General features: G+C 41.4%; 1 protein-coding gene across 2 annotated transcripts; it reads left to right on the forward strand.

The window, feature by feature from the left end:
- Window positions 1–19: 19 nt before the first annotated feature.
- On the forward strand, window positions 20–19,775 carry DDX17 (DEAD-box helicase 17). 2 transcript variants are annotated; one of them, XM_065886677.1, is made up of 13 exons: window positions 20–380; window positions 4,883–5,033; window positions 5,756–5,855; window positions 6,689–6,822; window positions 7,128–7,193; window positions 8,603–8,744; window positions 9,114–9,274; window positions 9,366–9,538; window positions 9,883–9,993; window positions 10,126–10,187; window positions 11,576–11,635; window positions 15,627–15,863; window positions 16,711–19,775. In XM_065886677.1, exons 1-13 carry the CDS (start codon window positions 331–333, stop codon window positions 17,214–17,216), a joined length of 1,953 nt encoding a protein of 650 aa, XP_065742749.1. In that variant the 5' UTR covers window positions 20–330; the 3' UTR covers window positions 17,217–19,775. The 2 variants fall into 2 exon arrangements, with proteins under 2 accessions (XP_065742749.1, XP_065742748.1); XM_065886676.1 differs by having other exon boundaries at window positions 15,627–15,869; window positions 16,711–17,216.
- Window positions 19,776–20,053: the final 278 nt, after the last annotated feature.

Below are 20,053 nucleotides of genomic sequence, written 5' to 3' on the forward strand. Positions count from 1 at the left end.
AGCCGTCTCAGCGCCGGCCGCCATTTTGTGCAGTCGCTGGGAAGGAAGGAGACGCCTAAACCGCGGCACTGCCGGGTTTGAGCGTAGCCAAACCTACCCACTGCTTCTGTAACCCCGATTCTCTGTGTTTTGCTCCCGTCTCCGACGAGAGAGGCGGCGACGGTGGCGTCTGCGACGGGAGACAGCGCGTCGGAGCGAGAAAGCGCCGCGCCTGCCGCCGCCCCAACAGCGGAGGCGCCGCCGCCATCGGTCGTCACTAGACCGGAGCCGCAGGCCCTCCCGAGCCCGGCCATCCGTGCCCCGCTCCCAGATCTCTATCCATTTGGGACCATGCGCGGAGGCGGCTTTGGGGACCGGGACCGGGATCGTGACCGTGGAGGGTAAGGGGGGAGGAGGAGAGGAAAGGCCTTGTGTGCACGCGGGGCGGGGAGGAGGTTGCTTCCTGAGGAGACCGCACTCTGCGGTCGAGCGGAAGACTTTAGAGCTGACTGCGAGCGTGGGAGCGACGCTCCCAACTGTGGGAGGCGAGGCGACCCGGGACGTAATACCGGTTTAGAGCGCGGGCCTCTGGGTGGGCCTGGGCCCCCGGGTCACTGGTGACCCGGCAGGGGGGGGGCGGCGGCTTGGCGACGCCCCAGCCCCTGCTTGCGGACGGTCGTCGTGGCGCGGCCCGGCCTCAGCCCCGCGGGGAGCAGGAGGGGAGGCCTGGCCGCCGCCAACTCAGCCCGGGCCTCCTTCGTTTCCCGGCTTTCGAGCCCGGCCGATTTGAGCAAGTCATTTGATCTCTCCAGGCCTAGTGTTCATCCGTGAAACTCGGATGTTCTTGCTGAGAGAAGAGGATGAGGTCTCCGAGTTCAGCCTGGGAAAATCTTTTACGCGAAATGGCTTCCCTGTTCATGGAACTGGAAACCTGGTTTGAAACTAGAGACTAAGAGGCTGACTGGTAGTCTTTAAAATATTTAAAAATTACCTTTAGTCGTATTTTAAAATAATTCGATGGAAGCACATTGAAATGCAAAGCGATGGGATTACTTGCCCTCTAAATAGTCGTTTGGGGGGAGGGAGTTTTTGGTTTGGTCGTTATTACAGGGTTTTGTTTTTTTTTTAATGTTTCAGTCTTTTTTTTTTTTCCCTTCTCTAATTGGACTGAAGCATTAACTTCTCGGCCTAGCTTGAAAATTTTTGATGTTGTAATGCTACGGTTATTGGGTTGGAAGTTAACAGGATTAAACCTGGAGTCCTCCCAGATACTGAGATACAAGTCTTAATGTGTCCCCCCCCTACACCGTTAAAGGAAAAAGTTGCTTTAGAGATCCGTGTTGACTTACGCTGTTTACTTTTTTGTAATAAAAGTTTTATCTATGCATAAAAAGTTTATGTGACGCCACTTCTTAATATATATATGAGTGTGGGTGACATTGGGCAAGATCCTGAACCTTTGTGAGCCGATTTTCTCATCTGAAGATGGGGATAGTAACTGCCTTTGCATTGTTCTCCAGAATTGAGATACCGTGTGTAATTGTCTCTCTGTAGTAGGCATTCTGTTAATGCTGTTTTCTCAAACATTTTTGTCTTGTGGTTCAGACACACAAGTACCAGACCTTCTAGTCACAAGCTGTTCAATTATCTCTTAATTTACTAACTAAAAAGGATTGCTTTGACTTTATACCTTGTTATGAAGGAAAATATTTGATTTTAGCATTAAAGTCGGAGGGCTGTAAGTGGAAATGTTTGCTTAGTGTTTCACAGTATAGCTAAATTTAGAAGTGAATTTCAGTACAACCACTTAGGAAAAAGAACTTAATGCTACCTAGTAAAATGAAGATGACCCAGAATTCCTCTCTTAAGCTTTATACCCTAGACTCTTAGGCCTAGAGAAACCCTGTACACATACCCTGGTATCCATGTTTATAACAGGGTTGTTCATGACAGTATTAGGAACAGCTCAAATGTCTGGATAAATTCGTACAATAAGACTGCAGTACAGCAGTGAAAAAGAAAAACTTGTATCAACATGGATGATTCACAAATATAATGTTAAGTAAAACAAGTTATGCTAGAAGAATAACGTATAAGGACACTAACAAATAGGACAAGACCAAAAAACAACGCAATGGTTAAAATTCGAGGTACTAGTTATGATGGGGATTGTAAACTTGAAATAGGCACATGGAGGCTACCAAGGTACTGATAATGGTGGTTTTTTTTACCGTGGGTGTTTGGTTTAATATCTTACTGTATATATGCTTTAATAATAAAAGTTCATTATTTGAAAAGAGGAAAAAGTGAATTACTGATCCATTCTTAGTTTACCCCACCCATATTGACTCTTTAAGTGTCAGATGACATTAAAAAAGACTTTAGAAATAATTCGTTTCAAACAAAATGGCACTCTTTAATGAGGTCTGTGCCCTGATTCTACCTTTACTATGAAATTTCCTGTGTTATTTGAATTGCTGCTGTTTGTCCTGAACTGAACAGAGCTGAAATGGATTATTGTTTTGAAAGGGGAATGAGTGAGGTAGTGTACGTACACGGACAGTACAAATGTGCATTGTACATTTAAACTACCTTGATTTTGCATGTTAATGTACAAATCTTCAAAACTGGTATTTATTGCAAAGCCAAATTAAACTTAATACTCGGTAAAAACATTAAATGAGCAGCATGGTATGCAGGGGGTTAGGATATGTGCATCTTTAAATGGTGGCACAAATATACTCAAATTCTACAAGAGAAAAGCCTCAAGTTCTGTTCTAGGTCGTTATTTTAAGGTCTGGGTAGCACTGGAATGCAACAGCAGCAGCATTGAAATGGCATCTTCTAGGAATCACATAAATTTATATAATTAGGCAGCCAATCTCTGAAGATTAGTCTTGGGTCATTTTTATTCTTTGCAAGACTGACAATCTAGTGACTTGGCTTTTTTATTTGTAGAGTTACCTTATTTAAAATTGTGTTAGTTGCTTCACTTGCAAGTGAGGGGGGAGGGGTCAACCCATGTAGTTTTAGGTCTGTTCAGTCTTAAGCCTGAGGGCATATTGAAGGTGTCATAGGTATTGATCAACAGTAGTATGAATGGAATCAGCCAAGTTACGCCTTTTTTTTTTTTTTTTTTGCGGTACGTGGGCCTCTCACTGCCGTGGCCTCTCCCGTTGCGGAGCACAGGCTCCGGACGTGCAGGCTCAGCGGCCGTGGCTCACAGGCCCAGCCACTCCGCGGCAGTGGGATCTTCCCGGACCGGGGCACGAACCCGTGTCCCCTGCATCGGCAGGCGGACTCTCAACCACTGCGCCACCAGGGAAGCCCTAAGTTCTGCCTTTTGAATGTAAATATTTAATAGTCCCAGTAAAATTTCCAGCCATCAATCTTTGTGTGTATTTAGAGAAATGTATAGCTGGGTCTTTAAGCTAAAGAATTTAAAGAGCATTTTGAATTCCAGGAAATTGAGGCCCTTTAGGATTGTTAGTACATATACTGCCTGTTGGGTTTTTTGTGTGTGTGTGGTACGCGGGCCTCTCACTGTTGTGACCTCTACTGTTCGGAGCACAGGCTCCGTATGAGCAGGCTCAGCGGCCATGGCTCACGGGCCCAGCCGTTCCGCGGCATGTGGGATCTTCCCGCACCGGGACACGAACCCATGTCCCCTGCATCGGCAGGCGGACTCTCAACCACTGCGCCACCAGGGAAGCCCTGCCTGTTGATTATTAAGTGGAACCACTTGCAAGAGGATATGATTGAGTTAGAGTGGAAAAAAATTAAATTCAGTGTATTTTCAGGAGTAAGGAAATGGGATGAAAACATACTGTATATTATTTGTCCATCAGACAATGCCCTGCACCTTAATAGGTTGAAATACAGAAATGAAGACCATCTTAGTGTTGGGATTCTTGTAGGAAAAGTAGAATATCAAGTATGGCCAATGGCCACATTTGTATTACAGTTGAACTTGTCTGTTGTGAAAGATAAAGCAAAAAGATTGATTTTTAAATAGAGATTTAAAGACCTTAAATAAGCCTTATTAATGGTTCTTTTAGCAAATTTATAGTTAATAGTACTATTTGCCTGTGAACAGAAAGGAGAAAGAAGATAAAGGTGGAGATAAAGTGGAAGGAAAGATAATAAATTTTTGCCCTGGCCATTCATTAGCATAAACTAAAGGTGAAGACTAGCCTACCAGTCTTTTAGGGGTCCTAGTAGTTTTCCTTAGCAGATTAGCAGGCAAAAGGAGTGCTCATCACAGTATAAAGGGGTAAGGGGTGCAAGAAGCCGTTCCAAGTATGGAGCCGCTTGAACTGTTTTTCTTCCTGTCCACAATTTTGCCCTAATTTAAACTTTTATGTCCTCACTTACCTACATTTCAGAATATTACAAAGAGTAGAGACTTTTATTCACTTTAATATCTCTAGCACCACTTAAAACAGTACCTGGTACATAGTTGGTACCCAGTAACTATTTGTTAAATGAATACAATTAGGCCAGCTTGTACTGAGTGTTTACTATGCCAGATACTGTTTTAAGCACTTTACAAGTAAATATTTTTTTGGAAGGGGCTGGTAGTATCTTAAGAGTCCCATCTTTTTTTTTCTTTTTTTTTTTTTGGCGGTACGCAGGCCTCTCACTGTTGTAGCCTCTCCCGTTGCGGAGCACAGGCTCCGGAGGCGCAGGCTCAGCGGCCCTGGCTCACGGGCCCAGCTGCTCCGCGACACGCGGGATCTTCCCGGACTGGGGCACGAACCCATGTCCCCTGCATCAGCAGGCGGATGCTCAACCACTGCGCCACCAGGGAAGCCCAAGAGTCCCATCTTTTTACATGTTTTTGTGGCACCTAAGGTATTTTGCTTTAAAAACACTAAAAAGCTAAAAATGTTGGTGTTTCTAGGTTTGGAGCAAGAGGTGGTGGTGGCCTTCCCCCGAAGAAGTTTGGTAATCCTGGGGAGCGTTTACGTAAAAAGAAGTGGGATTTGAGTGAGCTCCCCAAGTTTGAGAAGAATTTTTATGTTGAACATCCAGAAGTGGCAAGGCTGACTCCGGTAAGTTTGGGGGGTTTTATTTATTTACCTTTTTTTCATATACAGTAATAAACCAAGTAGGTACGTTAGCCACAGTATACTTATATACAGCCATTGCTGTTATATGTTTTTGTGTTTTGTTTTGTTTTTTGTTATATGTTTTAGTTTAGTGTGGTGGTACTTTCCTTGGTTCATGTTAGGATTGCTGATACAAGAGAAACCAGTAATACCTAATGTATTACTTGGTTCTCATTTGTTGGTTATATTTTCCAACCAATTTGTTATGTGATTTTAGCTGTATATGAGGTGTCATGTCTTTTCATCTATGAAGTAAATTAAAAATTTTAAACATTGGCTTTTACTCCTGTTTGTATTTTTAACCTCATGATTATTTTGGACTTTACGCATGACATGGTAACTTGTTCAGAAGAAAGTGTAAGGAAAGAGCACTTGGTCCTAAGTTCCACATTTTCTCCCTCTTCCTACTTCTGGCCTTGGGCAATTTACTAATCTTTCCGAGTAACTGTTTTCTCATGTGGAAAATGGAACGGTTGCTAACCTGCTTCATTGACTCAGAGTTGGATGAAGCTGAACACATATGAAAGCACTGTAAGAAGTGTTATACATATTTTCCAATGTAATTGTGGATTTAGTGGTAATTGTTCTGCTGTATTGGAACATAAAGTTTTGCATGTTTAGAATAAATTGTTTACTGATTTGTCTTACTTTGTTGTCTTACATAGTATGAGGTTGATGAACTACGCCGAAAGAAAGAGATTACAGTGAGAGGAGGCGATGTTTGTCCTAAACCTGTGTTTGCCTTCCATCATGCTAACTTCCCACGTAAGTGTTTTTCAATCCAGTATCTTAATTGTTAATTTAGCTTGAACAGTCAGTGTGGTCATAGATTATTTAAAGGTTTTGACCCAGGCTCAGGATTTTGTTGAAAAGATAAGTAGAAACCTTTCACAAAGGTTTTTGGGGTTTTTTGTTTGTGTGTGTGTGTTTGTGGTTTTGGGTTTTTGTTTTATTTTTATTATTTATTTTGCGGTACGCGGCCTCTCACTGCAGTGGCCTCTCCCGTTGCGGAGCACAGGCTCTGGACACGCAGGCTCAGCGGCCAGGGCTCAGGGGCCCAGCCGCTCCACGGCATGTGGGATGTTCCCGGACCGGGGCACAAACCCGCGTCCGCTGCATCGGCAGGCGGACTCTGAACCACTGCGCCATCAGGGAAGCCTTGTTTTGTTTTATTTTTAATGCTCATGTGTTCTCTGTTTAGAACTTTTTGGGTTTTTTGCTTTTTTCCCCCATCTTTCCCTGGGATTTTGCCTCTACTTTTTAGAAAACAGCAAAATGAAATTGCTTTCTAGCTGGTTAAAATTTGAATTAGATAAACAATAAGTGACTACCATGTACCATGGTAGTCATTACCATGTTAAATACTTCAGAGCAGTGGTTTTCAAGTTTTCGAGGGTAAGGGTAGATGGCTGTGGCAGTAGCCTTCTTGAGAAGTAGTAAGTAACAGGTCAAAGATTCAGTACTGAAGAACAAAACAATACTTGGAGAGATGTAAAGCTGGGTAAATCCTCCCTTCAATGAGCTTAACAGTTTTTTAAATTTCTTTTGGCTGTGGGTCCTTAGTTTTACTTAAAGTAGTAATATCGATTTTCGTACAGAATACGTAATGGATGTGTTGATGGATCAGCACTTCACAGAACCAACTCCAATTCAGTGCCAGGGATTTCCCTTGGCTCTTAGTGGCCGGGATATGGTGGGCATTGCTCAGACTGGCTCTGGGAAGACATTGGCGGTATGTACCAGCAAGGGAAGATTTTTAATATTGTGGTAACTTATTTTGCTATTGTAAATACTCCATATGTTCTCAATTCTTGAAATTCTAATTCAGATAGGGATAATATTTCAGCTTTTTTAGCTATCTGAAATATGTGGAAGCATTTTGTGTTCAAATATACATTGCACATGTGTGTAACAGTTGTGAGTTCTGTTTTCCCTTTCCTAGTTACTTAGGCATTATCAATTACTGTGATAATTTAGAACAATTAATATAATGGCTTAGTTTTGGTATAACACTGTCCTTCTTTCCCCCCACCCCAGTATTTGCTGCCTGCTATTGTTCATATTAACCACCAGCCTTACTTGGAAAGAGGAGATGGCCCAATTGTAAGTGTTTCAGTTTGTTTACACTTCTAAGAATGACTACAACTTAATGATTATTGTGTTTCAGGCACTGTGCTTTACATATGTTCTCAGATTTCATCCTCAGCCCTACCTTCTGTATCCGGAAGAGAGATTATGTCTATCTTACTGATAAATTTTAGACACAATGCAATTAAATGACTTGCCCAGGGTCATATAGGAATTAAATGGCTGAGCTTGAATTTGAACTACTTGTACTTTTAACAGTTATGCCCATTACCTTCATTTAGAGGCATTTACTCTGCATTAAATTCAAGTGCAATTCTTAATTGCTCATTGATGCTATGAGGGATAAAAAAGTATGAAATGAGATCCTTGCCCTGTGGCTGAGTCGGGTTTGGGATGTGTATTCTCTGTGGTTCAGTGATGCGTCTGTAAATGTTTACAGAGCAGCGTGATTTTCTTGTTTGATCATTTTCATTTATGCTATTTACTGTAAGATTTCAGTAGTGGTCTTCAAACATTTTGAATGTACATTCTTAACTTTTTTTTTAATAGAGCTTGCACTCACTGTATATGTTTATGAATACGTTATTATAGTATGTCTCAGTGTATTCACAACAAGAAATAATGCATTACCTTTCATTAACATAATATGTAATGTATTCCATATGGCTAATAGAGTTAGCTTTATTGTCATTAGTTAATGTCTAATGGGTCAGTACACCGAGTGAGAGTCATTGTTAACAGTATATATGATACCTGTTTCAAAGTGTCTTAATTTTGTATTTTTTGGCCAACTTCTTGTCACGTTGTGTATAAGTCATCCTTGTTTTTGCCTAATGTGCCTGGCTAAGAGCTTAAACTTGATGTCAGAACAGTGTCAGCTTTGCTCATTTCCTGTTCATCTGTTTCTTTTTTTTTCTTTAATTGGGGTACAGTTGATTTACAATGCTGTGTTAGTTTCTACTGTACAGCGAAGTGGAGTTCCCTGTGCTACACAGCAGGTTCTCATTAGTTATCTATTTTATACATATTAGTGTATATATGTCAATCCCAATCTCCCAGTTTGTTTCTAATATTTAATCCATGGTTTTGCAGGAATATTTTATAGCTACTTACTCATTTTGTGAGTTGTTTAGTTAAAACTAGGTAATATAGTCTGTAAATCTACTTACATAACACACATAACGGTAATGAATCATGTGTCAAAAGTCAACCATCATACCACATGCCAAGTATTAGTTCTCATAATTTTTGCCACACTCCAGTGCACTGTCTTAGACCCCCTGCCTTCCCAACTCCTCACCCCATCACATACTTGAAAGTACCAAATTAAACAATAGAGAATTAAATAACCTTTTTGTACTTTTCTTTTCCTCCTAAAACTTGGGATAGGTGTCTCAAGTGATTTGTTTGTTTGTTTGTTTTAGTGTCTAGTTCTGGCTCCTACCAGAGAGCTTGCCCAGCAGGTACAGCAGGTGGCTGATGACTATGGCAAATGTTCTAGATTGAAGAGCACTTGCATTTATGGAGGTGCTCCTAAAGGTCCCCAGATTCGAGACTTGGAGAGAGGTAATTTTAAAAATGAGTGTTTAAGAATTATTAGTTTCTCTCATTTTATCAATTTCTGTAAATGAAATTGAAGAAAACAGTGGATTCTGGTTGGTGGGGGGAGATCAGTATTTCAGCAGCTTAGCAATTCTCAAATATGGTTAAAATGCTATTTTAGGGAAGTTCAGTGTGACTAGACTTAAACTTTGTCGAGGTTCGGATGATTATACATAAATTTTTGTTACATCATGCTTTTCCAGGCACTGTGTTAAAACTTAGTGCTCTGTAGCACTGAGTACAACCACCAGAGTTGGTGCTTCTTAGTTTGCTGAGGCTTGAACAGTGTGTAAAGAATTCTTAGTTGGATAGATCTTTGGATTTGTTTTACAGGTGTCGAGATCTGTATAGCTACTCCTGGCCGCCTGATAGATTTCCTGGAGTCAGGAAAGACAAATCTTCGCCGATGTACTTACCTTGTACTGGATGAGGCTGACAGAATGCTTGACATGGGCTTTGAACCCCAGATTCGTAAAATTGTTGACCAAATCAGGGTGTGTAAAGCTGATAATTCGTTGTCTTGTACCCTTTGCCTGTAGTAGTTACTTAATCTAAAAGAAAGCCTTTCCATTCCTTTCCGGATAGCCTGATAGGCAGACATTAATGTGGAGTGCAACCTGGCCAAAAGAAGTAAGACAGCTTGCAGAGGATTTCCTTCGTGATTACACCCAGATCAACGTAGGCAATCTGGAGTTGAGTGCCAACCACAACATCCTCCAGATTGTGGATGTCTGCATGGAAAGTGAAAAAGACCACAAGTATGAAAGATTTCACTGTTTTGATGATGCTGATAAACCTTTCCTAATAATCCTCCAAAACTAAAGTGTTAATAGAAGCCAGTATTTTTTAGGCTTGAAAACATTAAAAGCATTGCTAGCTTTCCAACAATCCATTCTTTATATTATTCATCAGAGCTTGTGGTTAAAGGCAAGGATTCTGGATCCTTGGATTTGAATCCCAGTTCTGATAATTACCAGCTATAGAGAAAGTAATTTGAAAAGAAAGTACTAAAGCTTTGGAGGGTTGATAGTGCAAACATAGCTTCTGCATGATGTGTAGGGGGTCTTCTCTGGATGACTGAATTGTTTGGTCTTGTTTTCAGGTTGATCCAACTCATGGAGGAAATAATGGCTGAAAAGGAAAATAAGACAATAATATTTGTAGAGACGAAAAGACGCTGTGATGACCTCACTCGAAGGATGCGCAGAGATGGGTGAGTGCAGCACTGAGGTAATTAATTTGCCTCAGATTTTATAGTTCAGTAGGAATTTCTAAATTGGTGTTGTGAATGTTGTATAATATTTAAGCAATGCCAAACATGTACTTTGCTCTTTTCTTCTGACAGTTGGCCAGCTATGTGTATCCATGGAGACAAGAGTCAACCAGAAAGAGATTGGGTACTTAATGGTGAGTTCAAAACTAAGCATTGTTCTTACACTCTGTTTCAGGGATTGGCACACTTTCTGTAAAGAGCCAGGTAGTAAATATTTTCGGCTTTGCAGACTGTATAGTGTTTTGTGTCACAACTGTTAAACTCTGCTGTTGTAGCACAAAAATGGCATTAGGTAAAGAGACAGCCTGGCTGTGTTCCAACAAAACTTTATTTGCAAAAATAGGCATTGTGCCAGATTTGACCCAAAGACCAGGGTTTGCCTAGCTCTGCTCTAGTTAATTGAATATTGGGGGCATTTTTGTCATCACCATACTTCAAGGTCATTAGTGCTGGCTCTTTACACCACTTTTTCACCACTTAGACCACCCTTTATCTAATGAGGTCTTGTCTTTATAGATATGTACACCAGCCTGAAAGCTCCCCACATCCCATACTTGTGGGCTTTTAATGGAGGCTTCATCACATTAACTCAGTCTCCCTCTCCTCTCCAGAGTGGGGCTCAAAGTTCCAAGCTTCTCTGATCATGGCTTGGTCTTTCTGGTGAACAGCGTCCATCCAGGAGCTATTCTGGAGCCCATCAAGTGTCTTTTCACTAGAACAAAGATTCCTGTCTTGTTCTTGTTTAGGAACTCTTGTTCAGGGGCCAGGGTCAAAGACTTAAGTATTAGAATAAAAGATTCTCCTAGCATCCCTGTTTTACAAGGGTTTTAGGAGCTCTGTGCCAGGAACTGAGGGCAGAGACCAGTATATATATTCTGTTATTTCACAGGGCAAAGTTAATGGTTTCTCCTTTCATTCCACGTCTTTTTTTTTTTTTTTTTTGGCGGTACGCTGGCCTCTTACTGCTGTGGCCTCTCCCGTTGCGGAGCGCAGGCTCAGCGGCCATGGCTTACGGGCCCAGCGGCACGTGGGATCCTCCCAGACTGGGGCACGAACCCGTGTCCCCTGCATCGGCAGGCGGACTCTTAACCACTGCGCCACCAGGGAAGCCCCATTCCACATCCTTTAAACTTCCTCCCTTTTCATACCCCCTCCCGCACCCCCACTTTTGGTGTTGTTTTATTTGGGAGACAACTTTGCTGTCATAATCTAAGGGAAGAAAATTTCCAGCTCATGTTAATTCTGTTACACATTGCCACACCATTTTAATGGTACTTCATTATTAGAGGTAAATTTTTTGATCTATTGCTCCTCTGCTAAAGGTGAGTATAATAAATATTTTCAAAAGAATTACTATTATCTTTAAATTTAAAAGAGCTTGGCGTGTTCTTACAGAAGTTTTAATATGATAGGGTAAGAAGGCCAGGTAGCTGGGAATGTTTATTTGGTCATTTTTTAAGATATATCACGGTGTAGCCTTAATTTTATAACTTGCTTTCATGGTACTATCCTTGTTTTGCAGAGTTCCGTTCTGGAAAGGCTCCCATTCTCATTGCCACAGATGTAGCCTCCCGTGGGCTAGGTTTGTATAGATAGGTGTCTCTGTCAATGGTATATGTATCTTTTGGTTAAAAGATTTGCTTGTCTTTTCACATTAGAGTTGCATATACGTGTGTTTAGATAAATATTTAAAAGAGAAGAATTACATACAAAGTACGTGATTCCCCTTCCCCCCATGATTTTTTTTTAACCTTGGTGGGTTTTTTGTTTGTTTTGGGGGGTTTTTTTCCTTTTATTTTCAAAGTCTCTTCCTGCTCCTAACAAACAGGCTTTGGTCTGCAGCAAGGCCTAGGCATGACTGTTTAAACCGGTAGAGGGAGAGGAGACGTTCATTTGCACAGCTCAACTTCTTCCTGGTTTTATTCTATATTCTGGGTGAATAAAATGAGCCCAATTGAACCTAGCTATTAGAAGCTAGTTTCTTCAGTTATTTTTTTCCCCTTTACCAGTCTATCTGCGGATGTCCAATTCCATAAGTGCTAATATATTCTTGGGATTTAGTAAATCTATAGATATGATATCTTTCAGCAATTAAATCTGCGTTGCCCAATTTAATTTACTGAAGTAAAACTATCATGAGCACTCAGTTATCCCCTCCTCCCACCCATACTCATATCATCGATGCGCTGTCTTCCGATTGAAGAACTTAATTTGAAGTTGATGTTCTGGAGTTTTCAACCCATTACGATTTAAGGTATTCAGAGATATTTTGTGGTACTTTAGCCCATTATTCTGAGAAAAACAGGTGTAACAAAACTTATTATATTTTTAAAAATGATAGAGTATTTCTGTCACAAAGATATTTTTAAATTATTGACAGATACTAATTTCTTGCCCAGGAAGGCGAGAAGCACCATATTCCCTTATGATATTCAACATAAAGAGAGCAAGTATTCCAACTGGAATACAAAAGTAATGAAGGCTTTTTAAACATTGCACTCATCATTCCCTCCTTCAGAGGTGGTGACTTGCAGCCATGACTGAAAAATTGTCTCTGCCCTCTGAGGTCATGTCTGGATCTGTGCGGTTAGAACTTGGACCTGTTGGGAGAAGAGGCTGAGGCCTGAAAGCAGTTTACATAAAAGCTTTCAGTGATGGTGGTTTTTAAACAGGCTTGCTATGTGCTGGTAGCTTCTTTGTGCATCTTGCCTAGACAATTTAAAATATTTGTTCCATGTCCCCCTGCATTTCTAAACCAAATCAATTGGCTGCCATTAGAATAACTTATAGACTCTTCGTCCCACCCCCACTCATCCAAGAGAGGGGAGAGGGAAGGTATCTGAGTCTGTTTCTTGTTACTCAGCATCAGTGCTTGTTTGGGCCCCTTTGTTTGCTGCCTTGTAAAAATCAAAAGGAAGGGGAAAACCCACCAAAATGGCAGAATGCTGACCAAGGTCCTACAAGATCCTGGAAAGTGAAGGCTTCTACCTCATTAGACAGGGGTGCAATTTTCAGCTGAGTCACCAGGCCTTTTTTCACTTCCTGTCGAGCGATGGCCTCTTAAATGTTCCCTTCAGGTAAGTTCTTCGATTCCCATAATTTTGTAATAGTCATCCTCCGGAAACCACTGTTTATTCCCTTTCCAGTGGGATATTTTTTATTTTTCCTTTTTTTGTTTAAACTACACACTGTTAAACTAAAAGTATTGAATTTATTTTGTTTTGTTTTTTAACAGAAGCTTTGATAGCAGCTGCAGATCACTCAGTACATGGCCGAGGCAAATCTACATTGGCCCGAAGCAGCTCTAGATGAGCCTATTGACTAGTCTCAGCCCCTCCCAATTAGTGATTGGAGATTCAGGCCATGTCATAGGGCTTGTCAGACGAAAAGTTCTTACCCTGGGCAGCTGGCCAAAACATTAACTTTTTGATTTCTTACCCTGCAACAGCATCTTCTCTAAAGACACCAAGGTAATACTGTGACAGTGCACAAATAACATCAGGGCAGGCTAGACTAGACCGGAGAGAAACAAATTCTGCGCTTGCTCTTATGTGCCCTCAGCCAGCTCTATCTGTGCACACGCAAGACACCTTTCTAGTGTGAAGAACTTGCTCTATGTCTGCCCACTATTGAACCCTTCCAGAAGTATTCCCAAGTGTTGATAGCTGAACTGTTGACTCCAGTCCCCAGTGCTTTCTGCTAGGAAAGCACACATCTGTGCATCCAGTGCAGTAATTCAACCTGCTCTGCTGCCTGTGGTCATACACAGTGGGAGTGAGTAAGGAGCATTATCCTAGCCCTGAAGATGTGGTCATGGAGCATAATTCCCCATTCCCCCCGTCTCACATCCATCCTGGCCCTGGAAATTTTTGTTTTCCCTTTGTTACCTCAACGACCCTAGCCGGAGACTCACGCTGCCCCCTGTGATAAGTGCCTTCTCGTCTTTCTGGTGTGATTTCAGGACTTTAGGGGTCAGTAAAGACTGAGGAGCCTTTATTGTAATAAGAAACAGACATAATGCCCTTTTCTTCACAGGCCCTTTAACAACAGCTGAATTTTTTTTTTTTTTAAATCATCTCCCCTTTCCCCCTGAAATTAATCCAGTCTGGGCAATAGATGCAGTCTGACCCTTTGGATGTAACTTACATTTTTTTTATTAATTATTTTTTTCTACAATCACCCCAATTATCCTTGGGGGAGGCGTTGGAGGACCTGAAATTTTTACCCGAACCCAGGTTCTCCGGCGCTTGGCAACCAAATGGGGCTACAGAGAAGCATCTAAGCCAGTTCACAGAGCGAGCGTGTGTGGGGACTTCTCACTGCCACGGACCCTTGATGCATGCTCCCCGCGCTCCAGTGGTCCCGTGTCAGAAGGCGGAGTTTTCGAAAGGAGGCCGCCAAAAATAAAAGGCAAAGAGACGGGATCGGCTGCAGCGGTTTCCCAAAGGAGGAGGGAGTGTGCATCGGTCTGGTAACAAACAGAGAATGTTTTTTAATTATTTATATCACAAAAATCTGTGTTTTATCTAGGATATTTTCTGAATATTCTTTGTAAAATGCAGATTTTTTCCACAAAACATTAGGATTCTTTGTTATATTCTTAAATTTGTTTGTTTAAGTAGGTAAAAATATACATTTAGCTGAAAGCATTACACTAACATTTACATACTTGAAGCTTTAGGAGGTTATTCAATCCAGTTCCCAGCAGTGGACAGAACATTAAACTTGTGTCTCAAGGTTTCATGGTTTTTCCCACACTCTTTGGCTGTTAATTTTCCAGGTTACATAGACAATCTTTGATAATTGAAGCAAGGACTGAGTTGAAGTAACCTTGAGTTGAGAAAAAAACCTCATTTGGCAGAGCTGGGCTTGGTAGTACAGTGAAATTTTAGTGTAATGTGCTCTTGTGGTAATTGAAAGAGGAAAGGTAATTTGGATATTTCTGCAAAGGAAAATAAGTGTGTATTTAACTTTGGCTCTGATCAGTTTTGTTTTTTTTTTAATATAAGCAAAAAATTTTTAATTTAAATATCTTAATTAAGTCTCCATGGAAATGTAGTAATAAAGTATATGAAGTTTTTGTTTTTGTTTTTGTTTTGTTTTCTTTTCATTTTGCTCTGTGACTGGTTTAAAGGTAAGTTTGTTATATTACTGGTAGATTTTGCCAGGCTTCTCCCAACAGAGTAGAAGTGATTTGGCCTTGTAGCTTAATGATGGTACCACTTTCTACATTCCAGTTTTGAAAAGGATGGAACTGGAATTTGGTACAACTCCTGTCAGTATATTGCTTAAGATACAGAAGAGGCAGGAGTTTGGATGGTTGAATGGGATTTCCTTAGGATTTTACAGCTGATAAGGATGCTGCTTCCTCTGCATGTCTCAAGCATCATTAATCCTCTTTTACTCTGTTGGGATGAGTCTTTTTTTGTTCCTGTTCAGAGTGGTTACTAACTTAATCTTCTCTCCTCTTGCTGTCATCTGCATTCGTGCTTCCCACCTGTTGTTGGCATGTCCTTTACCTTCTCTTTCCCTGCCACATCAACCTACACACTGACTCGTCATTGGCTTTGAAGATGTGGAAGATGTCAAGTTTGTGATCAACTATGACTATCCAAACAGTTCAGAGGATTATGTGCACCGTATTGGCCGAACAGCCCGTAGCACCAACAAGGGCACCGCCTATACCTTCTTCACCCCAGGGAACCTAAAGCAGGCCAGAGAGTTGATCAAAGTGCTGGAAGAGGCTAATCAGGCTATCAATCCAAAACTCATGCAGCTGGTGGACCACAGAGGAGGCGGCGGAGGAGGGGGTAAGGGTAAGTCCTGGAGTTTTCCAGGTACTGCCAAGGTATCATTTTTGTGTGTTCATTGTGTCTTGTTTCTTTAAGCCAGTGAAGGTTAATGTATGTTGCTTAATAATTTTTCATAATCTCTTCTAAGTAAGACAATATGAAGTTTGGGAGCCTGTCATAGCCTTAGTAGTAGTGTGTTAGGTTTTTGGTTTTCCATATGGAGAAATCAGTAATTTTATACCATTTCATGGTAGTAGAGACAGGCATAGTTACTGGATCTGAATTGGACAGTTGCAAAATATAGTAGGATCTGGGTTTCCTGCCTACAAGTTTGATAGGTTTGATAGGATGTTTTCCCCCCACTTGCTGTATGTTGAAGCTTTACATCAGAATTCCCTTCGAGGTTTTTAAAATGCAGTTGTTGTTTTTTTTAAGTGGGTTTGGAATTGAACTAGAAACCTAAACTTTTCCCCTAAAACTTGTGAGATGATTCTGATGCAGTTAGGTGTGCAAAGCAACGTTTGAGAACCAGTGTGCACTAGTAGAGGATCCCTTTGTGGTCGTATGAACTTAGCTGCATGCCTTTTTTGGTTATTTAAACCTCCTTACCATTTTTCTTACATTTTGAAGAGTCTGTTTCTTGGTAATCCTCAAATAAAGAAAGGGCCTAAAAGGTGAGAAGTTGAATATCCTTTAATAATGTTCACCGTTCTTTTGAGTATAAAGTGCTGATTTGGAAGCTGGCCTAGCGCTTAATTAAAGATCAAGAAAGAATATTGAATACTTTTGTACTGAGTAGCATTTTTACATAGGGTTATGTTTGGATCATATATGTAGTATTGAAAATTCCTTGTGTCCTCATCAGGAGGTCGTTCTCGATACCGGACCACTTCTTCAGCCAACAATCCCAATCTGATGTATCAGGATGAGTGTGACCGGAGGCTTCGAGGGGTCAAAGATGGTGGCCGGAGAGACTCTGCAAGCTATCGGGATCGTGGTGAAACCGATAGAGCCGGTTATGCTAACGGTAGTGGCTATGGAAGTCCAAATTCTGCCTTTGGAGCACAAGCAGGCCAATACACCTATGGTCAAGGCACCTATGGGGCAGCTGCTTATGGCACAAGTGGTTACACAGCCCAAGAATATGGTGCTGGCACTTATGGGGCCAGTAGCACCACCTCAACTGGGAGAAGTTCACAGAGCTCTAGCCAGCAGTTTAGTGGGATGGGCCGGTCTGGGCAGCAGCCACAGCCACTGATGTCACAACAGTTTGCACAGCCTCCGGGAGCTACCAATATGATAGGTTACATGGGGCAGACTGCCTACCAGTACCCACCCCCTCCTCCTCCCCCTCCTCCTTCACGTAAATGAAGCCACTCAGGTGGTAGTGACTTGTGCAGACTTAACTACATTTAAAGGAACGCTGTCTTTTCCTTTTTTTCTTCTTCCCTTTTTCTTTCTTTTTCTTTTTAAATTTTTTTTCCCAACCATTGTGATTTGTCTTTCATGCAGATTAGTTAGAATTCACTGCCAGGTTTTTTCTGCCTGCCAAAATGATCCAGTCTGTAATAACAGATTTTGTAAAAGTATATATATATGTATAGCCGACTGGAAGAGATTTTTCCCCCCAGCTTCTTGCATGTCGAGGATGTTTGAGCTATTTTTCATCTTTAAAAGAAAAAGTAAGGTGTTAGGCCCTTTTGTGGGAGCCCATTTTTTGTTGTCCTGAGTTGCGGTCGGGGGGTGGGGGAGGGTAGAGGGTTGAATTCTGCAGAAGACGACGGCATCTGTGCTTTAAATTGCTCTCGTTACTGGAATAGAAAACCAAGAGGGAGTTCCCTGCACATTTTCTGTAATGCTTTTTAATGTTTTTCAAGCTGGGACAGGGTTCCTCAGGCCTGATGAGTTTTTAAGACAGTGCTTTGCCATTGTCATTTTGGCTGATTGCTTGTTAAGTGCATTTGACAGTTTTTTTAAAAATTCCTAATTGGCTTTGTCTCCCTTACACTCTGCCCTCCCCCTTCCCGATTACTGAAAAGTAACCATTTTAGTTGTCAGGTTAGAAATTAAATTGCTGAGTCTTGAGTTTAAGTGTATCCTTTAAATTAAAAACCCCAAATGTTTATTGTCATGGTTAAATGTAGCGTCTCCGCATCTGGGTGGAAGCTGCATATTTTTCTTCCCCATATTACCAGGGACCATCTGTGAAATTCATTTTCCAACCAGACAGCTGCTGTGAGCAGAATGAACATAAATGCTCATTGGAAATTTATGAACTAGTTAAATATGCATTCACCTGCAGAGTGAGAACCACGTTTAATTATAAACAGTATACTCCGTGGGCAGGTTTTCTTTTTAAACTCAGTATTTGTAGAGCTAGAGTAAAAGCAACCCTTTGCCAGCTACTCAGCCCTTTTGGCCAAGTTATCTTGAAGGGTCTTAAGGGTTTATTAAGAACTCTTACTCTCTTCATACTCCCGTTCTCTGCAGTGCTTTGTAACAGCTTTTGGGTGCAGATTTTCCTCAGCATCCTTTTGCACTCAGCTTTTTACAGGTAGGTAGTGGACTAAAGTCCAAGTCCTTTTACTTTTCCTCCACCTGAAAGGTAGGTGAGATTGTCCCCTTCATAGTAATGCCATCCGTTTTACTGAGACTTCATGTAGCAGATGGGCCTGGAAAGAGTTTTCTGCTCTTGTGTTCACTGTGACAGGACAGGGACATCAGACAGCCTCAGAAATCTCTTCGTATCTCGTGTGGGGCTTAATTTTTCAATACTGTTGTTGATATTGTTCATTGACAGTGTAGTTAGAGGGGGGAGCCTCCGCTGCATTCTTTGGCTTAGGCCTGAGATTGCTTGCTGGTTTGTAAGATCAAAATATCTAAATACTTGAGGTTTTTGTTTTCCTCTTAAAATTCTTCAGGGAGAGAGAAGGGATTGTTTCTGAGGGGTACTGAAAGTGTGGTTGAATGTGCGACATACAGGTAGGTTGTCAGCATAAGCTGAAATGTATGCATGTGAGAACTTTGATATCCCCCCCCACCCCACCCCCCCACTTTCTTCTTTCTTAACTTCTTTTTCTCTTCCTTATAGAAGTTGAGGCTGAGGGAGGATGGTAGGCACAGGAAAAACATGGCAACACCGCTCTGTGCTTTCAAACCAAAGTGTCCCCCCCCCCAAAAAAAAAGTCTTAAGCACTGATTAGTCCATCATAGGCATTTTTTTTCTACACCAAAATTCTGGTTTTTATTTTATTTTATTTTATTTTTAACACAAAGGTGCCACCACAGGGCGGGTCCTACTCTCTTGCAAGTCTTGAAAGCATCCCTTTGCGGGCAAGGTCTCTGGGCAAGCAAGCGGTATTTGGTCTGCTACTTGCTTTCCTTTTTCCACCGGGGATATTGTAATCATAAAGTCAAAATAACAGCATATCCCAAAACTCAAAAGCTATTGTGGCCTGAGCACAGCTGAAATCTAGTAGTTTTTCCTGTATAGCTCCAGAGTTAAGTCTTCTGCCTCTATGTCTGCCACTCATAATTCAGGTTCTGCCTTTGCTTCAGAATGTGAGCAGAAGAATCCTCATTTGATGCTAATTATTGTACTCATGATTGAAACTCACTTAGGGAAAGGGTTTCTATATTAAGCTGTGGGGCTGCTTCTCCCCAGTCCCTCCCTAACAATTCATTGTGTGGACTTCTCTCATCTAAAAGGTTGGTGGCTTTTGCTTGGGATCAGTGCTCTCTCTATTTATGTCCTTGCTGGTTTCTGAACACATTCCTGTTGCGTTAAGACTTGAAAGATTGTAGATGTATGACGTTCAGGCACAGGATGCTAAGAGCTTAAGAGCTTATGTTACTATTCTTAGTTTGTAAATTGTCCTTTTGATACCATCTTGTTTCTTTTGTAGGTATAAATAAAACACTTGACAATAAGGTGTGAGATTTTTATTGCTTAAAAAATTCTGACTACAGGCCAGTGACAGTCTCTTAAGAGTTTTTATTTGCTTCAAGACCATGTTGATTGACTAACACCTTAGCACCTAAAAATGTGAAAGGGGGGGTGGGATTAATTGTTCTTAGTGCGAAAATTTGAGAGCAACAAGACAGTACCTAGTAGGTAAAGCCTGGGGTATTCGTTTCCTCATAACATTTCCCACCTGTCATATCACCTCTGTATCTTGACTCCCTAAACTTGATGGTCTCCAACCTGG

This window comes from Phocoena phocoena, chromosome 11 (assembly GCF_963924675.1).
Source record: "Phocoena phocoena chromosome 11, mPhoPho1.1, whole genome shotgun sequence".
Lineage (NCBI taxonomy): Eukaryota > Metazoa > Chordata > Mammalia > Artiodactyla > Phocoenidae > Phocoena > Phocoena phocoena.